At 34.5% G+C, this 17600-nt stretch overlaps 1 protein-coding gene across 2 annotated transcripts in view; it reads left to right on the top strand.

Moving 5' to 3' along the window:
• The window catches only part of LOC110033646 (conserved oligomeric Golgi complex subunit 3), a 121776-nt gene extending 113337 nt beyond the window's left edge, over positions 1 to 8439 (top strand). The window contains exons 21-26 of one of the 2 annotated variants that reach the window (XM_020737697.1): positions 352 to 468; positions 1172 to 1264; positions 1561 to 1686; positions 1755 to 1855; positions 7700 to 7880; positions 8118 to 8439. In XM_020737697.1, the coding sequence (XP_020593356.1) occupies positions 352 to 468; positions 1172 to 1264; positions 1561 to 1686; positions 1755 to 1855; positions 7700 to 7859 (597 nt within the window). In that variant the 3' untranslated portion in view covers positions 7860 to 7880; positions 8118 to 8439. Of the gene's footprint in view, positions 1 to 351; positions 469 to 1171; positions 1265 to 1560; positions 1687 to 1754; positions 1856 to 7699; positions 7972 to 8117 lie in introns of those variants that run through there. The other variant, XM_020737696.1, reaches the window with a different exon arrangement.
• Positions 8440 to 17600: the final 9161 nt, after the last annotated feature.

Genomic DNA, 17600 nt, shown 5'->3' with positions numbered 1-17600 from the left:
TATTAGAAAATCCTAACCCTAGCCATCCTGCATCAGTCAAAATTTTATTGGGTCTCACAAGTGCTTTTGGTTTCTGCATTATTTCTTTTTAGAAGTAGGGACTAATAAAGGCTTTTAAATTTCTATGAGGGTTGATTAATCGAGAATATGCTTAAGAAATATTATTACTTTTAGATTCAGACATTTATTTTGGTAAAATTATTTTAATTAATCATCTAATACTTGGCTTTCTGGACCACCTAGCTATAGATGACAAATTTCAACATCAGCTTCTTATTTTTTTCCTTAAATTTCTACGTTTTGCTTTAATGTTTTTTTTTGTGCTAATTGTGTTTGATTGTTATTTTCCAGGAACATTTAAGAAGGATTCTAAGAGGTCAAGCATCTCTGTTTGACTGGTCAAGATCAACTTCCTTTGCTTTAAACTTAACTCCTCGGATTCTTGAGAGTCAGATTGATGCTAAGAAGGTAATCAATTTGTTATTTGGTATGGCCCTCTTATTAACCAGTGTAAATAAAGAATTGTGAACCAGCTGCTTGACCACCATGTAATTTGAATTTTGTTTTGGTCATCCCAACTTCAAATTTTAAATTTTATTACTTGACTAATTATGATACAAATTATACCGTTCTTTTCCTTTTCACATACTTGCAATGAGTTCTACCTATTGTCCGCCCGTTACACACTGCCTTGCACATATCTCTCTCTTAATCTAATTATTTCTTGAAATAATCAATTTAATACATATCTAGATGTGGTTATTAATGTATGTTTGGTAATCATTAGAAGAGATACAATTTTCTAATATGCAAATTTATTGCTATTCATTGTCTTGTTAACACTTTATTCTTCCTTGAAGTTAATATTTGCTCTTTTTTGAAAATTTCTGAGGTTTTTTCTTATTATTTAGAAATCATTTTGATTTACTTAATCTACAATGTTTTTTTTTTGGTTTTGGTGTGTAGAATTTTAACACAGGCGCAAAGTAACAAACTTCCTCATTAGTTTCTCTATTAAGGTTTCAACTTATATATAATTTATTTATATTCCTTATTGGAGATATTTCTGTCAATCTCTTAGCTTGGTTTACTAAGTGTGATATTTGAGCTAGCAAATCTCATAAGTAATTGTTACACCTTTGCAGGAGATTAATTTGAATCTGCTTTGCAGGAGTTAGAGAAAAGCCTCAAAACTACGTGCGAGGATTTCATAATGTCCGTCACGAAGCTAATTGTTGACCCCATGCTTTCATTTGTTACAAAGGTAATAAAAAACATTACCCAGAATGTCACAGTTTCCGAATCGAAGTTTTGGAAATTGAAAATTAGAACTGCTTCTTCTAAACAACAATGTTATTCGGATTTTAGAATAAAAAATTTAAAACCTGGCTATTATTGTGGCAATTTAAGCTCTCTTAAGCCCTATATATTTTTTATAAATACCTTGGATTAGTGTTACTTTATGTCTTTTTATTACCTTCTAGAAAAAAATAAAAGTTGAATCTCTGTTCCTGAAATGTAAATGAAAAGCTGGTGAGAACTGCACGATTTTTCTTTCAGGTGTCAGCAGTGAAAGCTGTGCTGTCTGCAGGTGCTCAGGATAAAAAAGAAAATTCAGTGTTAGCAAAACCACTGCGTTCTCACGCATTTGCTACTCCGGACAGGATAGTTGAACTAATTCAAAAGGCAAGAAAACTTGCTTTCTATTTCTTCATTGGATAGGATAAATCCTAAGCTTTTGATTTTTTTGATAGGTTAGTGAGAATCTTGAGCAAGAATTACCCAAAGTTATAGCAAAAATGAAGCTCTATCTGCAGAATCCATCTACAAGGATGATTTTATTTAAACCAATCAAGTAAGGGGTCCTTTCTGCTCGCAATGTTCATTGAAATCTTAATGATTCTAATTGGTAATTTCATTCATTATACTCCAATCAATGTATAATAAATCATGACAATTATAATGGGGTTCTTCTAACCCAATTAATTTTTGGTCAGGCTCCGGCTGATCTGTTGACTCATAGTTTTTTTTATATAAAACTTTATTTCCTTTACTTCACATTTATTATTTGATAAGCTGCTTCTTATCGTGCATTAAGTTTCCTATTGTATTAATTTTTTTTCTTTAATTTATTTTAAAGAAGCTATTCAGATTAGTCGTGCTATAAGTGGGTTAGTATCAGGCTTAAACGGTTTCCTATTGTATTAATTTTTTTTCTTTAATTTATTTCTATTCAGATTAGTCGTGTTATAAGTGGGTTAGTATCAGGCTTAAACGGGTCAAGGTTATGTTAATTTAAGTTGTGTGAAATTTGGGCTGCACCTAATCTTGCTCCGTCAATCCAAATTAGTTCCCCTAAAGTCTTTGATCATTCTACATTAACTCTTACATGCGCTGATGAAACTAGAATTTAAATGAGGGTATAATAACTTATCCTAACTTAAGAATGGGAGATGGTGAAACTAGAATTTAAATGAGGGCAAAATAACTTATCGTAACTTTAGAATGGGAGAAAGTTTATATAATATGCATGGTTGAAGGAGAATTTTAAGTGTGTTGGAGTTAACTCAACCCACGACGACGGACGCGAGTACTATTAAACGAACAACTAGAAGTACAATTAAGGCTCAAACAATAATGGAAAACAAGACAATGACGACAAGATTAGCAAGATCTGGCTAAGCTTAAGAATAATGGCCGTGAATGTCGTAGTAAGATGGGTGTGGTCCACGGATGTAAGTGGAGGGAGCAGCAGGTGCGGATGGCTGCTGGAAAAAGAAGGACAGCAAGAGTTGTAGCGTAAAAAAGGGAGGACGACAAGTACAGGAGGCTGCTAGAGCGGAGCCGTAGGTGCTGGCGGGCTGCTGGAAGAGGTTGAAAATGACAACTGATCTGCTGAAAATTACGGGAAGGTTGGTTGTCTGCTGCGACAGTGTCGAGAGGAGTTGACAGCAACTGGACAAGCACTGGAAATAGCTAACGGGTTATTGGGAGTTGGTCGAATGCTGCAATAGGGCAAACGACTATTCGGAAGGGAGGCGAGTTGACTGGAGGCTTGCTAAAACATGTAGTGTGGCGTCAGCGATAGTAGGAAGAGTGCCAGAATGTTTGACAGTTTGCTGGAAAATGGCCGACGGTTTACTTGAAGTGCAGGAAGGCTGCAACATCAGTTTAAAGGAGTTAGAATAATAGAGATAGTCACCACCTTGAATGAGTTATAGCCAGAGCACCTTCCGTTGTCGGATACAACCCTCAGAAGGGGAAAACCCTGGCGGTGGAATTTTGAACTCAGAAAAAAAATCAAAACTTCCTAACAAAGCCTCGTAACAGTGATGTGCCGAAGGAAGAAGGATGACGTGCGAGAAACAGCCACACCCTATTCGTAACAGTGACGAGAGCCTTGCGACAACAATAAAAGGAGGAAGAACAAATTCGAAGCCGAAGGAATCAAAGAAACCCTTCGTCATTGGGCCCGACGAAACAAGTGACGCGTGAAACCGAAGGAATGAAGCACGGAATCGCCAATGGGCGAAACCATAGCAGAGCTGCCGTCGACGCCATTGATATATATATATTATCAAGGAATCGGTATTTAGGGTGGACCTATCATCCTGTTCCCTATTTACTGATCCCTCATATGTGCTAATTCGACCCAACTTGGACTTGAACCCGAGGCAGAGGGGACTTATGTCGAAGCTGCCTTTCAACTAGCCACGGTTGCACGCGCACGCTCGCCCCCGCGCGCTCGCGCACACACACACACACACACATATATATATATATATCTAGATATATCATTGTCGGATGAAGCCCTCAGAATGGGAAAACGCTGGCAGTGGAATTTTTTCGTTTGTGCGTAATATGCAGTTCTGGCTAGCAATCTTCTTTCCAACTTCCTCGTGGAGTTTATGAATCTCTTGAACTCGCTTTGTAGCATCTTTGCTGACCTTCGATGTCGGCAAGAGTAGTACCAACTCATGTGGTGTAAGCAGATTGCAGCTGTATACAATTTAGAACAGAGTGTGTCCTGTAGTCCGACTCTTGGATTTGTTGTAGTCGAACTCGGCTTGAGTTAGAATGAGTTCCCACTACTTGATACTTTCCCCATGAATTATCTCAGGAGGTTTAATAGGCTTCTGTTCACTACCTCTGTCTAATCGTTCGTTTGTGGATGAACTGTTGAACTGAATAGGTGCCTAGCTTCACCCACAAAGTCCTCCAGAAGTGGCTCAGAAATTTGTCATCTCTGTTGCAGGTAACAATCCTGGGAATACCGTGCAACCTTACGATCTCCTTGAAATATAAATCGATGATATGAGACGTGTTCAACGTCCTGTGGCAAGGTATGAAATGCGCTATCTTCGAGAATCGGTCCACTATAATCATTTCAGAGTTATTGTTCCTTTGCGTCCTCGAAGTCCATACTAATATTCACCTACGATATCTCTGGTACTGGCAATGGAGTGTACAACCCCGCATTCTGGCCTCTCGTCTTTGTAAGATGACAAATCATGCACTGCCTAATATGTCACTCCACATCTCTCATTAGTTGGGGCAAAAAAAAAATGCTCCCTCACCAGGGCGTCAGTCTTCTCCCTGCAAAAACACCCTGCTTGTTCTCCGCTGCGGCTTTCTTGAATAATGGCCTCTCTTAGTGAGCATCTAGGAAAGCATAAATTACTTTGGTAGAACAAGTAGTCGTCCGCTCGATACTACTACCAAGTCGGCTTTTCCTAACATTGTTCCCAAATTTCTTTGAAGCCTTCATCTACCTCGCACAAGTCTTTTAATACCTCAAAAACCACAACTCGAGTTGCATTGACATGATCAATAGGTGACGACTCAGTGAGTCGTGCGTCTGCTATGCGGTTCTGGCTTTTTCCTTAGGCATGAATTGGAATGATGCTAGTAACTCCACCCAGGTATGTGTCAGCCCTTCAATTTGCTCTGGCTGTTGAGAAATTTCGAGGCTTTGTGATCTGAAAACAGTGTGAACTCGCTCGTCAGTAGGTAATGACTCTAGCTTTTTAGAGATTCTTTAATAGCATAAGATTCTTTGTCGTATTTTGAGTACTTTCTACTGGCATCATTCAATTTTTCATTGAAAAAGGCAATGGGGTGACCCTCTTACTCAACACCGCCTCTATCTCCACTCCAGATGCATCACACTACTTCCAATAGTTGGTTGAAATCTGGTAATGTTATAACTGGTATTTGAGTCACATTCTCCTTCAGTGTCGAAGCTAGTGTGAGCGACAACTGCCCACGTAAACTCCTCTTCCAAAAAGTCCCGTTAGCAAGACGATGATAGTGATGAAGATGAATCGCCTACAAAACGATGCTAGCACAGAAATTGTCTCAGTTCGGTGAATCGCAGTAGTGTGGCCTAGCTTATAATGACCCCGATCTTTGTAGGGTTCATCCAAGATACAATATATCCTAAAAAAATATACCTAGTTCGTGTTGAAGTGACACTTCTTTGAATGGACATATAGTTTCTCTGCTCGCAGTACCTCGAACACTTCCCTCAGGTGTTGTAAGTGATCCTCCTCGGAATAGTTGTATACCAAAATATCGTCAAAGTAGACCACCACAAACTTGTTGATGTTGGCGTGAAGTACCTGATTCATTAATCTCATACAAGTCGTTTAACAAGCCGAAAGACGTAACTATTCATTCGTATAGGCCATCTTGTGTTTTGAAAGTAGTTTTCCACTCATCTTCTAGCCTCATCCGTATCTGGTGGTATCCACTGCGTAAGTCAATCATTAAAAAGATGTTCACTCCGCATAACTGGTCCAAGAGATCATCCAAATGAGGGATAGGGAGTTGGTACTTGATGATGATCTTGTTGATGACCCTGTTGTTGATACACATCCGTCATGATCCGTTTTTGGGCACCATCAAGGCACGAGCAACGCACAGACTGATGCTTTCTCTTTTACTCATCCCCTTATGACGAGATTTTGCACCTGCCACTGTAATTCCTCATGCTCTGCAGGTCTCGATGTGTAGGTGAGTTGATTCGATAATATTGATCTTGTTATGAGATTTATGGCGTGTTGAATGTCTCTCTGTGGTGCTAATTCTTTTGGAAGGTTGCAATTTATCACATCCTGGAAATCCATTAGCAGTAGTTATAGTAGTGTTGGTATCTCGCTCTCCTCTTCTTCAGCTCTCTCTAGGAAAATTAATGTCATTGTGATTGGGGCATCTCGAACTGACTGCAAAAAGGTGTTCCGTGGGATTGATACTTCCTCTGTATCGCCCTCTTCATTTGCATCTTTCACAGGTAATAACTCAATGAGTTTTCCATCATTCTTAAAGGAACAAGTGTTGTTAAAGCCGTTGTGCTAAGGATAAGATTAGGTTTAGACTAGCTTTGATACCAAATGATATCGGAGTTAACTCATGATGTCGAAAGCAAATATTAATAAGCAAACAACTAGAATTATAATCAAGACTCAAACAATAATGAAAAACAAGACATCGACGACAAGACTAGCAAGTTCCGGCCATACCATAAGAAGAATGGCTGCGAACGTCGGTGGTGAGGTAGGTGTGGTCCGCAGATGTAAGCATAGGGAGCAACTAGTGTGGGTGGCTGCTGGACGAAGGACTGCTGGGGCTGCGGGCTGCTGGAAGAGGTTGGAGATGACAACTGGCCTGTTGGAGGGTGATGGAAGGTTGGCTGTTTGATAGGAAGTGTCGGGAGGAGTCGACAATGGTTGGACGGGAGCTGGTAGCGGCTGATGGGCTGATGGAGGGTGATCGGAGGCAACAATGGTGCGTACGGTTGCTTGGAAGGGAGAGGAGCTAACTGGCGGTCTGCTGGAGGATACAAAGAGGGTCGGCGGCCTTCTGGAACATGTAGGGTGGTGTCGACGGCAATAGGAAGAGCACGAGAAGGCTGATGGCCTGCTGGAAGATGGTCGGGTGTCTGTTGGATGTGCTGGAAGACGACGTAAGTTGAAAGTTGCGAGAAAAGCGGAGATAATCACCACCTTGAACGAGTTACAACAGGAGCTCCTTCCCATCATCTGAGGATAACGTCGGTGGCAGGATTCTAAACTAAAAAAAAGGTCAAAACTCCCTAACCTAATCAAAGAACACTTATACATATAATAGGGATTAGCAAATAGAATAAATTAGGATTAGACTAAGAAAGAAATAAAAAAGAAAGGACATAGAATAGGCAATGAGTAGAATAGGAGAGTAATAGAAAAGGAAGGGGGAATAGTAAGGGGGGTGGGGGTTTTGAGGCCCGGTTGGTCCAGCCAGTAGGTGCGGGACCAAAACTCCCTTGAGTTCTTCACTGGCCCGTGTCCGAAGCATATGTATTATATATAAATTTATTGGAAATTTCCCAAATTTGGAAGACGAAGTAGCCACCACAGCCCTCCAACCATTATCTACATACGCAACCCTACTCATTATTAACAGAATATAGTGGTAAATCATCAATATTGTTTGTGCTTTTTTTAGATATAACGAGCTATTGCATCACTGCCAATATTATTTATGAAGATTTACATACAAACCACTCATTTCCTATGTATTTACATATCTAACATCTAAACATCAATCAATCAATATATATATATATATATCTTTATTTATTTATGCCACTTTACCTATTATTTTAGAGAGAACTGTGTTGTTTATGGATTTGAAAAATTAAAAGTCACTTTTGCTGCAGAACAAATATTGTGGAAGCTCATGTTCAGTTACAGTCACTGATCAAGTCTGAATACTCGCATGAAGAAACGCAGAATTTTGGCATGATTTCCATTCAGCATCTTCAGTCTCAGATTGACGATCTTCTGCAGGCCCCAAATGCTTTTTGCCCTCAGAAATAAATTTTATTGCAGCCTGATATGGTAATGTTTTTATACTACTGTGTTATTTTTATCCTCGCTAGACAATTTTTTATTATAGATCTACCACTTTGTTATGTAATGTTTTTTTTATAATATATATATATATATATATAAAAAGGGTGTTAATTATTATATTCTTTATGTTTACTTTCTGAGACGTTTTTCTTTATCTAGCCAGTTTTAACTGCGTTAGAATTATTAATGCTATAATCTTGAAGAACAAATCTGTCCCAGCAGGCATTTTTGAAGGCATCATGTGTGAATGAGCGAAACAGTTGGTGCGAATTATTAGATTTTTAGAATTAAAAATGGCAGAAGAGCTCGTTATTATGCTTGTTGATGTTATTGGTGCTCAAGCTCACCTGCCATGAGATGTTGGCTTGTTTTGGAAATCTTATCTGGATGCTTGTAGATGGAAGAATACATTTACAAATTTAACAATTTTTACCATGTAAGACTATTTCTTTAGAGGGAATTTTGAGGAAGTTGGTGAAATTAAATTTGTTATAGTACCGTCGTTATAAGAAAGCTGTTATTTGATTTATTTTAGTGCCCTATTTATAAGAAAAAGTGTAATCCAACTTTTCATACATCTTTTCAAATATAGGAAAAGTTGTTTAGTTTGTAAAACTCAGTTTCGGTGCGGTGCGAGAAGTGAATGCATAAGAATTAGGTGCTATAAACTTCCATAATTTTTATTTCTCAGGGAACCTCAGCAACATATTTTCATTAATCCTTTGCAAGCCTCCACTAAACTGATTTATTAATTGATGGATATAGTTTGATTAATGAAGAGCTATATTTGATTAATCATTCTCATAACACTTTGATTATCTCTTATAAATAATAAACCTACTCTGAAGATTTGAAGTGATGTATTCTTTAAATCTCAAGGAAATCTCTTGAGCTCCATATAAAAAAAAAACATTTTTTTAAGCAAAAGAGAGAGGCTTGATTGCTTTGTGCTCTTTAAAATCAAATTCATGATTCTTTTAGAACTTTCAACTTCAGATGTAGGGTGTAGGAATATTCCTTAACAATATATTTATTTATTTATTTATCTCTCTGGTAATTTACCAAGTCTTCTAGATATGGTTTAAAGTTGGTAATCTTTGCTATAATGAAGGTAAGGGTGTGACTTCCTGGAGGCTATATTCATACCATTCAACCCAGTCAAAAACATATTTGTCCTATGTTAAATATTAACATTATATGCTTGCTTTACTTCAAAAAATAATTCCACATAAGTAAACTAATTTTAAAGGACATGCAATAACTCTACAATGAGACAATAGAATATTTGATGGATGATTGATTAGCATATCATTGTATCAATAATTCTATCAGTGATGCAAGTGTTGAAGAATTAAAATGTAATAATACTCCTCAGAATTACAAATGATCTTAATATTAAACATTGCAATGGATGCTTCTGGTCACACAAATGATCATATAATTTTCAATGTAATTTCATTAAATGATTATATAAATCAATATGAATATGCCATGAATGAATATGCCGCTTAGTGCTTGATGAATCCCAATGCCAAGAAATAGATGAAGTGAAAGAAACAAGTTTACAGAAAAACAAACTATGTGTACTGCGCTTTTATTATAGTAGGGGAGAGAGAATAAAAAATGTCAACCATTGACTATCTCAGGGATCTCCTATTTATATGCAAGGATCTAGAATCTCAAGCAGCAACAGGGTTGCTACATAATAAAGAATAGATAACTTGTTAGAGAAGTTGGGTTGAATATCTGACTTGTTAGAGAAGTTGCATAGTTCTTAAATAGGTTGGATTGGGTATTTGATAATTGGTGGCCCATTTTAGCCTAGTTTGAGAGGTAGAGTCACCCTAAGCCTTTGTGGATGCTTCTCTATGATAGATTAGCAAAAGTATGACTTATTGATGGGTAAGCATCTTGAAACTTGGTTGGAGACTCTATCTACTATGAGTTTAGTGGATGTGTTGCCATCCTTGAACCTATCTATCATGCCTCTAAGATGTCCCTTTGAGTAAATTCACCTTTGGGTGTATAGTTTAAATTAAAATTTAAACTTATATAATATGATGATTATTTTTTATTAGATTATAAATTTCTGTAAGTCTCAAAATTTTGTGTTTTTACACATAAGAAAGTAAAATATGTCTATTTCTATACTATATCTTCATATGTGTATCATGATGATAAGTATGTTGATAAATGATCTTACAAGACAACTCATGTTGAACTCAACTTAAAGTATTTAGCTTAGGTTGACTAGATAATATTTTTATTATTTTAACAAAAATTTTCTCTTTTTTACATATAATTATATATGTTCTCATTCATATTTCATTATTGTATAATACTATTTAAGATGTCAATTTTATTATCAAAAACTTTATTTGTATAATTTATTTTTAAAGTCTTTAATGTAGTAAGCTGACCAACCAATAAAGCTTTTGAATAAATAGACCTTACTTTACCAATTAAGTTGCATAATGCATTAGCATCTTAAGCTTATTTTATATACTTTTTACTATCAATGAACATATTATTGGTACACATTCAATAGAGTAGCCAATTATTACTCTCAAAACTGAATTGGATTCCAACACATAATGTACTTCTAACATTTACTATATATATATATATATATGGCCGGAGGCTATTAGATGAGCCCCGACAGTCCCTAGGTGCGTTAAATATTCGAGTACCACACCCTACACACGGGGGGATTTGAACCCGTGATCTGAGGGGACTTACAACCTTCAGAGAGACTGCTCTACCAGGAACGCACACAACATTTACTATATATATATGTATGTATATATATTACTAGACATCACTTTCTCATAGCATGTCCTTTATTTTAGAGCTTCCAAGTAAAATTTGCATGTTCTTGTAATAATAGTGATTTATCTCAAGCCCACAAGTAGGTGAAAAAATCATCAATAGAACCCCAAAATAAATCATCTGAGAACATAATTGTTATAGAAACAACAATCAACTCATAATTTGAGAGCATGAAAGAAGATATAATAAATCTAAAAAGAGATGAAGTTTAGCCGGTTAGTAATCCAAGGCAATTTGAACTATCTTGGCTTATAAATAAAAAGCCACATGATAAAAAGAAGTTATACCAAAACTAAGTGTGTGTGTGTGTGTGTGTGTGTGTGTGTGTGTGTGTATATCTATATATAACTATTATTATATAACTATTGGAATATATATAAAGAATAATCTGTTAAATACCAACTTACAAGTTACTTAGTATGTCTTTAGTGCAAATGCAAAACCTCAGAAGGAAATGAAGCACTGCACCAAAGAATAGGAAGGTCATACCAAGACAGATCTTAAAGATTAAGTTGTTAAATCATGGTAAAATTTTAGTAATAAAATTCAAATATGTTATATTTGCTCAGAAATTGATCTATCATATAAAATATTATAAAATTTTAAATAATAGCTATTTTAAAATAAATTCAATAAATTTAAAAATAATCTTTAATACATAAATTTAATAGAGTTTATTTTGGGAATTTACATACATACCACCGAAATATCTTATATAACATATTGAACATCTAATTCTTAATATTTATAAAACTAAAACCTACAAATTTAGAAAAGTCGCATGTTTACCACTATGTCACCTCATTTTACCCTCTCCCAAAAATCCTCATTTATCTTGCTCAAAATCTCTTATCCGGGAGCACTCTTATTTCCCCACTATTTCTCCTCGGATATTATCTCCCTCCCAATCTTCTTATAAAATAAGAGACATTTTAGAGAGTTTGAGTTGCTCTCGTTTGAGAGAGATTTTGGGGTAGGTTGTTGGTCAGATTACAGGATGGGCTATCCATATCGACAGTAATATGGCTTGAATTTTTCAGTCAGTTGGTTATCCATTGAATGGTCAGCTAATGTTTAGGGTTTGTATTGCCAACTAAATTTTTAGCCAGTTTAAATTGGTTTTCAGTCGATTCCTAAACTACTTGAAATTGACTGCTTTACCAACTGAATTCATCCAAAAAACTTAGATTGAAATTTCAACTAATAATCCATTGAAATGCTTAATTTAACTCATGTATTCATAAGTAAAAACACACTCATCTTCTTCCTCCCTCGACTGCTCCCTCTCTCTTGTGTGATTTTTCCTTGGTGACAGTTGGTCTCTTGGTGGTGACTCTCGGTGATGACAACTGACGAAGATAATTCTCATCTTTCTTTCCATCCTTCCCTTTTGAATCCACTCTTGGGATTTACTAAATCCTTGATTTAATTCATTTGCAAGTATTTAGAGTACCATGCTCAAATCTTATAGGTTTTACATCAAATCGTATAATAATTAAAAGTCTATAGGATTTAAAGATATTGGGTAGTTGTGTGTCTAGTTTTAAATATCAATTTGGTGGTAGCTATTGATAAAGGACATATCATATTATCATATCTAAATGTTCTAAAATCACAAATTATTGCCATATATAGTTCAAACTTATTAGAGATAACTAAAAAACTCATAGAAATAATGAGAGCATAAATTCTTTTTGAATTTTAATTTTACTCACAAACATGTTTATTTATATATAAATTACTTTATTTTATTTTTGTCTAGTTTATGCCACTATTTGGAGTGGGTCCCCTCATAGTGCATTGGCTCCTAGAGGCATATATTAATGCTAGTTTATGAGAGACTATTCTTTAGGACATCTGGAACCTGACATGTATATTTGTATTAGTGTATACTCTCTTATAGTATATTAATGCCTTAGCATATTAGACTTATATATGATTTTTATTTTTATATTTGAAGTGGCATAAGTTATCATCCATATCATGCACTAATTTAATTGGTTTTCTTCGAGGTTTAATCACTTATTCATATGTGCTTAAATAATTTATTATGCGGCTATTTGTTGTATCTAAAAGTGGGCTTATTAAACTCGTGCATTATATTAGAGTCCAATCAGCTTTGAAAAAATGTCATTACCATAATATGAATTTTTTTTAATTTGGATTTTATAATTCCTAGCATAAAATAGAGTTGGATAATAGTTGGAGTTACAATCTAAACTCTAAAGCACAATGAAAAGTCTTATAACTTTGCCATGTTGATGGGTTGGCTCAATATTTATTTATATTAGGTTGGTGTACATATCAATCTTGGGAGTGCTAAAATATATGTATTGATACAATTAAATTTAATCAAATTTAAAAGGTTAATTAGCACCCATTGTTATTGAACTTAGGTTATTGGAATCCAACTTGATCAACTAAGACAATATTATGATTTTTGAGAAGTTGAAATGTATGCCCTTGAGGCAAAATTGCGCAAAGGAATTTCCAAAAGACAAACTCGACTAGCTAAGTTCACAGAGGGTAGCTAACTTAAGAAGCTTTGAGTAGGTAGACTCAACAACTAAGTTCAAAGATGCCAAGCTTTTAGGGAAAACATCTTGAGTTATAGAGAAGCATCCATTAAAACTCAAGGAAAACTCCAACGCCACTCAAACAAAGCTTCACAAGTTGACCAAGCTAGAAATGTTTGTTATTATTGGAAACCCAATCATACATATTGAAAGATAGGGTCTTCTCCAATAACCCTACCCCACCCAAGTTTCAATTTCAAGCCTATCAGCAATTTATAACTCTTACACTTGTAAACATGTAATGATCATTCTATAGTCTTTCATAAAGTGCTTAAGACCTCTGAACCCTATCAATAAATAGGAAATTATGGAGAGAAACAATGGCGCAATCTTTTTTATTCTCTCCGCCCGATCTATTATATCATTATAGTACTAACATTCAACTGTCACCAAGCGGCATATTAATATTATGTTTAATGTAGAAAAATGTCATTAGAAATTAGATAATCATTTAGTAATATGACATAAAAAAATTATATGGTAACTTGTGTGACAAAGATCCCCATTTAATTCTTTAATATTTTTTTTATGATCAACGATAATTCAAAAGTGTATTATTATAGTTTTAAATTATTCAACTCTTACATTAATGATACAATTATTGATATATGGGTATGCTAATCAATTATACTACAAGCACTTTATTGTCTCTTTGTAAAATGATTGCATGTCTTTCAGAACTAGTATCAAATTAAATATTTAATTAGAGACATGATATTTTTCAATTGGTTGAATGTCATGAATCTAACCTCTAAGAAGCACACTCTCACCTTCATTATGGGCAAGGGGACCAACTTTAAGGTTAATCAAATGTTAAGAAGATTTGCTAAATTACAAGAGATAAAAATAATGATTAATATACTCATCAATTGATAAATAAGGTTAGTAGAGGCAGGGTCGCAAGGATTAATGAAGGTTCGTTAAACTTCATTAAGCCCCACTAATAATCAAAAATTCCAACTGAAGTTTTTTTCAGTTTATGCAGCACAAGCTTTGGCACTTTTTTCCACCGTATAAATGTTAGTTATTCAGAAAAATATATATATATTATAATAAAATCAAATTTTATATAAATTATCTTATATAAAATTTTGATTCATCATATGTATAAAAATAATTTAAAATCTAAATTGATATGATTTGAAGGTGATTCTTTTTAATTACATTATAAAGAGTTTGGGAACTCAAAATTACACATAATAAAATAAAATAATTTTTTTTATATAGCACATCTTCATAAGTATACTTTGGTATGTTAATATATGATTTGGCATCATAACTCATTTTGAGCCCATCTTAGAAAATATGGGTTGACTTAATTATTTTTGGAGTAAAGTATTGACCAAAAATATAAGTTTGATAATTATTTAAATTAGGTATTGATTAATTTGATTGTGTTAACATATGCATGCAGATTTATGGATTAAATGAGTCATATTTGTATGTATTGAGTCAAGTAGAGTAAGGTTATATCAATTTTGAGTCGAGCTGAATTCGACCAGTCGACTCAAATTAACAACTCCTACTCGATCTTTGTGGTTCTAGATGTGTTTTTGTTAAAAATTATAAATACCCATTAGAATAATTCCCTTTTTTTTTTTTATTTCTAAAATTAAGTAGATTATGGGGGATAATAGGGTTAGCATCTTGAACATTAAAATCATTGTAAATAAAAGTAGATAGAAACTTTATCTTATGCTTAATATTGACTTTAGTATGCCATTGAAAAAAAGGGAATGTATATAAATGGTAGTTATTTTGAAGGAACAACATTATTAAATTTATGAATGTTTTGTATACCAAATGAATAAAATGATGTTTTCCTCATCTTTCCGCATGAAGTAACCTATTGATATGCCAGCTAGTAAATGAACTCTATATGTGAGACACACCTATATATTTGATTTGAAAAGTCAAAAATCAACTGCATGGAAATATATCCCATCTCTTCACAAGCAGCAACAGGGTTGCTACATAATAAAGAATAGCTAACTTGTTAGGTTAAATAAGATAGTGTGCATCTTTATGATCACTTATGCTAGCATTAAACTTTCTTAAGAATGCCACTCAGTAATCTTGACCCAATCAAAAAAGATGATTGATGATATTTGATAGGTTCTTATTTTATCAATAATTTTCAGTGACATGTTAAATGGGTTATTTCACTTGATCTAACACTTTAGAGCTCCGTAAGATGCATAATGATAGGTTCAAGTTAATGGGGTAAGAGGAGTAATGCCACACTGACAATAGAATCCCAAAAGTAAGGAATTTTCACTATAGGAGGAGCAGGAATTAGCATATGATATTTCCGACGCAAATGCTAGTGTCGGATGAGCGTTAGATAAGCCACAAAATTTAAATTATGATATTTGCATCAAAATTAACGTCAAATTTATGTTAGAAAATTTGTCGGTATAAGTGTTTCGAAAATGTGAAATTTATCTTTTGAATTGTTATGGAGTTTACGTCGAATGGCCGTTGAAAAAAAATATCGTAAATACTTAACTTGTTAGCATCGAACAAGTCCAATAGAAATTCGATGGAAATCGGATGCAAATGACCTAATTTACTCATCCCACACGCCTAAATTTTATTTTCTATTTGCTCGTCTGCGCCTCCTGCTCCTATCCCCTCTGTCTGAAAACCTTCTGCGTGATTGCCCTTCCCTCTCCCCTTTCCCTCTCCCTCACGGGTTTGCTCAATTCTTCTAAATACAATCACCATTAGAGCTAGCTGGGAAGGTAACATATGTGGCCTGCATATAGAGACCAGCGAAACTTCAGTAGTTCTATTCCTCCTGCTCCGCTCTAGCCAGAATACATTGAGGAAGGTATGTATCCTACTTTAACTATGTATATACCTACTTAAGGGATTAGCTTTAAGTTTAAGTTTCTAGATATTTTATTGCTTTAGTTATGAATGTTCATACCAGACAATTACAAGAGGATGTACATATGTGTATGTTATTTTCTGATGATATTGTTCTTGTAGCCAACATTAGAGAGAGTTGAGAAAAAACTTGAATTATGAAAGTTAAACACAGAGTTAAGGCTTTCATTTGAGTAGATCCAAAACTAAATACATTAAATGCAATGTTAGTGGTAGTGTATCTAATTGTGGAGTTATAGCAATGGATGAGCTCAAGTCATTAAAAAGAATGAACATTTCAAATATGTTTGGTCTACTCTTGAAAAAGATAGTGATATATTTAGGGATGTTATTAGTAAATTCAGGTTGGATGATTGAGGTAAGGGAAAGCATAAGACTTATTGTGTGATAGAAAAGTACCACTTAGACTTGAACATAAATTTTATAAAACGACAGTGAGGCCTACAATGCTTTATGGTGCATAATGTTAGCCTCCAAAAGAAGCATAAAAGTAAGTTTAGATTTATGTTAAAGTGGATGAATGACTTTACACTTTGAGACAAAATTTGAAACGAATATATCCATGAAACAATTGGAGTAGCTCCAATGATATATAAGATCAGAGAGTGTCGCCTTAGATCAGAGACTTTTGATAACTAGCTGATGACCTAATTAGGAGAGTAGATGTTTTAGATTTGACTTATTTTAAGATAGGTAGAGGTAATCCAAAAAACACTTGTGCATTTTAAATTAAAATGATCTTAATATAATATAATAATGAAAGTATGACCCTCAATAGGACACAATGGAGGAAAAAGATTCATTTAGCCAACCCCCCTTAAATTTTATACACCTATACTTAAATTTTCATATTTAAATCGCCCAAATCTTTCATTTTTATCTTGTGCAATACTTTGACTGATATGTAAACTTATATCTATGTTGCAAATGCATGCTCATAATTTAAGAACTTGGATGTATAACATATTATATCCAGGACGAAAAGGACTCACAAATGAGTTCTTGAACGATGTTGATGAATTCGTAAAGGTGGCATCACAGCTGCCCATTGATACACTTAAAATATATAGTATTTATATATATATATATATATATTTTACATTTATTTTTGAGATATTGCGCTTTAATGAAAGGTATTTATGTGTTTTTCTTTCAGGTACAATCAAATGAATGAAAATGCTAAAATGAGTGAAAAAGGGTCAAAGTTGGTGCAAAAATGAACTGGGCCGCCTAAGTGCCTAGGCCTGACGTCTAAGTGCCAGAGGTTCACGCCTAAGCACCAAGTACCCCGTGCTTAAGCGCTAGAAGTAGTTATTTGATGATTCATTGCATTTAGACAAATTTTTTAAGAGGTGTTTGAAGCAACCCTTGGTAAAAAAGTGGGAAATATCCCATGGACACGAAAATT

This window comes from Phalaenopsis equestris, unplaced genomic scaffold (genome assembly GCF_001263595.1).
Source record: "Phalaenopsis equestris unplaced genomic scaffold, ASM126359v1 Scaffold001245, whole genome shotgun sequence".
NCBI classification, from domain to species: Eukaryota; Viridiplantae; Streptophyta; class Magnoliopsida; order Asparagales; family Orchidaceae; genus Phalaenopsis; species Phalaenopsis equestris.
This window is presented reverse-complemented; position numbering and strand designations above follow the sequence as displayed.